Source organism: Sphaeroforma arctica (assembly GCF_001186125.1).
Source record: "Sphaeroforma arctica JP610 unplaced genomic scaffold supercont1.26, whole genome shotgun sequence".
Classification (NCBI taxonomy): Eukaryota; class Ichthyosporea; order Ichthyophonida; genus Sphaeroforma; species Sphaeroforma arctica.
In genome coordinates, this window is record NW_014040532.1 from 101,668 (window position 1) to 108,117 (window position 6,450).

A 6,450-nucleotide genomic window follows, 5' to 3' on the forward strand; every position below is an offset into this window, starting at 1 on the left:
CACACACACCACTTGCAACACACACACACATCACTTGCAACACACACACACATCACTTACAACACATACACACACATCACTTGCAACACACACACACACACACACATCACTTGCAACACACACATACACACACACATCACTTGCAACACACACACACATACAGACTCACTTGCAACACACACACACACACACACTTCACTTGCAACACACACACACACACACACACACACACACATCACTTGCAACACACACACATACACATCGCTTGCAATACACACACACACAAATCACTTACAACATAACACACACTCATCACTTACAACACACACACACATGCACGCACATATCACTTGCAGGGACGATCCAACAAGTATGCGGACTAGGCTGCTGATTCGCATGCCCACACCAGCTGACTTCAGTTTCAGTGGCACTGTGTGTTCGTACGGCTACTTCTGTCTGCCACCACAGGTGTGTTGCTACACGTGGTCTCTGCTGTACTTCTGACAGCTTTAGGGCTAGGGTTTTAGGGTTAAACTCAAACCCTAAAACCCTAAACCCTAAATCGGCTCTGTTGCACATCTGACATGGGCTATTCGCAAACTGTGTATGCTGGGTTGAGATAATCCTGGCACATGTTTGTTTTAGGGTTTGTAAGCTTAGTGACACATCTACATCTAATATGTATGCATGCATATTAGCAGTATCCATGACTAGCACTTATATTGCCTACTCATGTTCATTTGTTATGTCTGTCATCATGAGCATTTGTTTAGTTTATTTGTCATCATCAGCTTATTATTTTAGTCCATGGGGTTTTTTTTAAAACCCTATATCCATCGCGAGCACTTCTGCCCCGTACCCCTCACCATGCTGTTCCCTCCGTTGCCATGGTTACACAGAGTTGGATACCTTCCACCGATAAGGACAACGCCGATGGCGGAGTGTTTGAGCGTCCGCTGAGATATGGGTACAACTACAGCGAAACCGTTTACGTGCGCATAACATTGCTGAGGCAGAGAGTGGATGGGGTGGGTGAGTGAGTTGGTTGTGTTGTGTGGTGAGTGAGTTGGTTGTGTTGTGTGGTGAGTGAGTTGGTTGTGTTGTGTGGTGAGTGAGTTGGTTGTGTTGTGTGGTGAGTGAGTTGGTTGTGTTGTGTTGTGTGGTGAGTGAGTGAGTTGGTTGTGTGGTGAGTGAGTTGGTTATGTTGTGTGGTGAGTGAGCTGGTTGTGCTATGTTGTGTGGTGAGTGAGTTGGTTGTGTTGTGTGGTGAGTGAGTTGGCTGTGTGTATGTGGTTTAGAGTGTCTGTCGTTCATTTGAGTGTGTTGTTTTGCCCATTGATTAGGTCATGCATGGTTCCATGTGTTCGTATAGATCTGTGTGCGGTTTATAGTGTCTGTTGTTCATTTGAGTGTGTTGTTGTGTCTATTGATTAGGTCATGTATGGTTCCATGTGTTCGTATAGATCTGTATGTGGTTTAGAGTGTCTGTTGTTCATTTGAGTGTGTTGATCTATGTGTGGTTTAGTATAGATCTGTGTGTGGTTTAGAGTGTCTGTTGTTCATTTGAGTGTGTTGTTGTGTCTATTGATTAGGTCATGTATGGTTCCATGTGTTCGTATAGATCTGTATGTGGTTTAGAGTGGCTGCCCCTATGTCCGTTTTTTGTGTGTGACATATATGTTTAATATATATATTTGTCCGTATTTAAAAACGTATCTGAAACCCCCCCACGCTTGAGCCAAATGCGTTTAGTTTTACCAAAACGTACTCACGTGTCCCGTTTTATTTCAACCCCTCCGCCCACAGACCAACCAGCGCTGCAAGTGGAAGAAGTATTGCATGGCGTTAAACGCGACACACCTGTCGTATTCTCAACGTTAACACAGGGCCATTTGGCACAGATAGGAATGCAAGTCACTCGCATGTTCAGACTGGATGAGGACATCTCCGCATTCCATGCCATGCAGAATGAGGTAAGACGGTTTACCCACTACTACTACCATAAACCCTAGAAACCCTAGGTCAACTACCACAATGGTGTGTAATGGTTTGTGTGTTTGAAGGATGTCTATTGGGTCGTGTGCATATGTTATGGTAATGCAGTTATGTTGTGTTGCTGCTACAGCTATTACGAGTGTTAATGGTGTGTATTGGTTTGTTACTACAGCTATTACGAGTGTTAATGGTGTGTGGTAGTTTGTGTGTTTGTAGGTTGTCTGTTGGGTCGTGTGCATATGTTATGGCAATACAGTTGTGCTGTGTTGCTGCTACAGCTATAACGAGTGTCAATGGTGTGTAATGGTTTGTTACTACAGCTATTACGAGTGTTAATGGTGTGTAGTGGTTTGTGTGTTTGTAGGTTGTCTGTTGGGCCGTGTGCATATGTTATGGTAATGCAGTTATGCTGTGTTGCTGCTACAGCTATTGCGAGTGTTTTGCACAGTCACTCAGTCGTCCCATGAACCACCGCACAACTAAAACCTTAAACCCTAAAACACAATTCCTTTGTGACCTCTAACGTACCCACTGCCACATATGTCAAGTCACTACACGCACATTACTGCCCTCTATCGTGACATGGATGGTCTGTCATGTCTGTATCACACATTTAACGTATGTTTTCTGTGTTGTCTGTATCACACGTTTTAACGTATGTTTTCTGTGTTGTCTGTATCACACGGTTTAACGTATGTGTTCTGTGATGTCTGTATCAGACATTTTAACGTATGTGTTCTGTGATGTCTGTATCACACGTTTTAACGTGTGTGTTCTGTGATGATATGTATCCCACGTCTTAACTTCTATGCTCATGTCACTGGTCATATCTGTGCAGGCTAAAGAGAGAGGCTTTGGCCGTCTGTATCGATCGCCGTCTACGTTTGAGGATATGATCAAATCAATCACCAACTCCAACATGACATGGGCTGGCACAGTGCGCATGTGTGCGCTGCTGTGCTTCCATTACGGTACGTCTGGGGTTTTTTGGGGTTTATAATCTTAACCTAAATCCCTAAAACCCTAAAACTCTGAAACTCTGAAACCATAAACCTCTAAAACATACTACCCCACACTTTAAAACCCTAATACTCTGAAAGGTATTTCACACATTGTTGTATAGCGCGTTGTGGTAGCTTACCTCAGAGTCACGCGCTTCCAATGTCCATCAATGGTCTGCCACGTTGTCAGAAATATGATGATTAGATAGATTAAACTTAATATGATGGTCATATAAATTAAACCTAATGTGATGATTAGATAGATTAAACTTAATATGATGGTCACATAGATTAAACCTAATATGATGATTAGACAGATTAAACCTAATATGATGGTTAGATAGATTAAACCTAATATGATGGTTAGATAGATTAAACTTAATATGATGGTCACATAGGTTATTGGTAGGCACATGATCAGATAGATTAAACCTAATATGATGATTAGATAGATCAAACCTAATATGATGATTAGATAGATTGTACTTAATATGATGATTAGATAGATTTAACCTAATATGATGATTAGATAGATTAAACCTAATATGATGATTAGATAGGCTAAACGTAATATGATGATCAGATAAGTTATACCTAATATGATGATTAGATAGGTTAAACCTAATATGATGATCAGATAGATTAAACCTAAAAAGAACAGTTTTTGGTTGTGCTGTCAATCGTAGCCTATGCTCAGACGAATGTCTTTCGAGCAGTTGACGAAACAGTGTATATGATGCAGATGACATGAGCAAGTGGCTATAGCATTCTTCTCATGGCATGTGTTGTATGCATTACATGCGTGTTGTGTTGTGTAGGTAATAATATGGCTAATGTACTCATCTTTTACACGTGTTGTATGTATTACATGCGTGTTGTGTTGTGTAGGTAATCATATGACTAATATACTCGCCTCTTACACGTGTTGTATGTATTCCTTGCGTGTTGTGTTGTGTAGGTAATCATATGGCTAATGTACTCATCTCTCACACGTATTGTATGTATTCCTTGCGTGCTGTGTAGGTAAGCGGGGGGCCTTTCCCACGCCGCAGGAGATGCCCACAAGTGCGGATGAGCTGAAGACAAAGTGTAAAGTGGGCTACAGAGGTGACCGCATGCTGCAAGTGGCAGCTCTCTTTCTCACTCCACCCGAAGACTTAAGTGGTACTGTTGCGTGTTGTTGTGCGTGTGCACGTTAACGTATGTTCGAGTGGACGGTGTATGTAGTGTGTATGTGTCTGTTTAAGGTTCTATAACGTACGGTCGAGTGGACGGTGTATATAGTGTGTGTGTGTCTGTTTAGGGGTTTGTAAACCCTGTGTTTAGATGTGTGCGTCTGTTTACCTTTGGCTGTGCTGTGTATAAATGTGTGTGTCTCTGTACAGCTGTGACGATACGTTATGCTGGCAACCCATCCTCGTACTAAAGACTAGAAACGAAAGATCCGTTGTTGGTAATATACTTGTAACTTAACATCTGCTCTAAATCCATCTATTTATATCCATCTATTTATATCCATTTATTTATATCCATCTATTTATATATCTATTTTATATCCATATATTTATATCCAACTATTTATATCCATCTATTTATATCCATCTATATATATCCATCGATTTATATACATCGATTTATATGAATCTATTTATATGCGATTCATATCCATCTATTTATATCCATCTACTTATATCCATCTATTTATATCCATCTATTTATATGCTTCTCTTTATATCCCATCTATTAACATATATATATTTATATCCATGTATTCATATCCATCTATTTATATGCATCTATCCATATGCATTTATTTATATCCATCCATTCATATCCATCTATTTATATGCATCTATCCATATCCATCTATATATATCCATCCATTTATATCCATCTATTTATATCCATCTATTTATATCCATCTAATTATATCCATCCATTATATCCATCCATATATATCGATCTATGTATATCCATGTATTTATATCCATATATTTGTATGCACCTATTCATATCCATGTATTTATATCCATGTATTTATATCCATCCATTTATATCCATCCATTTATATCCATCTATTTATATCCATCTAATTATATCCATCCGTTTATATCCGTCTATTTATATCCATCTATTTATATCCGTCTATTTATATCCCTATATTTATAGCCTTTGACAACACGGGTGAGGCCGATATGAAAACGCTGCCGACACCAGATCCTCTGAGCACCCCAACGAAACAAAAAGCCGCTGCGAAGCGTGCACGAAAAACCCAAGAAAAATTAGAGAAGCGCAGGAAAAACCTGGTTTTAGTCAAGCGCCTGGTGCAGGCTGACAACCCGCGGCTGGTGGTGGGTGATTCACAGTTGGTGTTTGCGCTGATTAAGTCGCTGCACGGCTTTGGGGACTTTGCTGCGTCCAATGTCATGCAACTCATGGGCTACTACGACCACCTGGCAGCCGACTCAGAGACGGTGAGGGGGTGGGCAGAGCAATGGAAGGGGTTGTCTGGGGATGAGTGGGTGGTTATTGGGGGGTGGGCATGTCAGAGGTGGTCTATTGATGAGTGAGGGATTGTCGGTGGTAATCTACGGATTCGTTTGTGGTTAATTGTTGTAAACATGTATGTGTACGTGTGGGGTGGTGGTACTTCCACACACTTTTATCTGAGTCTGTACTTATAAGTACTAGAATGTATTGCAGCCCAGAGGTCTCTCCAAAGGTTCAGTAGATATGCGTAGTCATTCAGCCGATCAGAGAAATTGCATCTTCTGACATCTGGCAACGTCGTTGTGGTTGTTGTTGTGTGTGTTAACTGTAGTTGTAGAGGTAGTTGCTATAGCCTGTGAGGTGTGTGTCTGTGAGCGCTAGTTGCATTGACTTGATGAGTATATAAGTATGAATGGATGTGTATTTATGTATGAATGGATGTGTATATAAGTATGAATGAATGTGTGTATAAGTATGAATGGATGAGTATACAAGTATGAATGGATATGTATATAAGTATGAATGTATGTGTATATAAGTATGGATGGATGTGTATATAAGTATGAATGGATGTGTATATAATGAATGGATGTGTATATAAGTATGAATGGATGTGTATATAAGTATGAATGGATGTGTATATAAGTATGAATGGATGCGCCCTACTACAAGCGTGTGCGTGCTGTGACTAGTTAAGGAGATACCAGGGAGGAATGTATTTATGGATATGGTTAAAACATATATATTTTTGCAACATGTGTATTTGTCCTACTTGTTTCTTTTCATTTCTATTTTATAACAAGCAGATATAGTTTTACAACGTGTGTATTTGTCCTACTTGTTTCGTATTATTGCTATCTAATAATAAGCAGATATAGTTTTACAACGTGTGTATTTGTCCTACTTGTTTCGTATTATTGCTATCCAATAACAAGCAGATGTAGTGGCTGCAACATGTACTTGC

At 40.1% G+C, this 6,450-nt stretch overlaps 1 protein-coding gene across 1 annotated transcript; it reads left to right on the plus strand.

Moving 5' to 3' along the window:
• Positions 1 to 887: 887 nt before the first annotated feature.
• SARC_00747 (hypothetical protein) lies at positions 888 to 5,566 on the plus strand (the record flags this gene model as incomplete). The annotated part of the gene is made up of 5 exons (XM_014305551.1): positions 888 to 1,032; positions 1,807 to 1,973; positions 2,834 to 2,966; positions 4,020 to 4,160; positions 5,166 to 5,566. The coding sequence occupies 5 exons, from the start codon at positions 888 to 890 to the stop codon at positions 5,564 to 5,566; spliced, it is 987 nt and encodes a 328-aa protein (XP_014161026.1).
• Between the last annotated feature and the right edge of the window lie 884 nt (positions 5,567 to 6,450).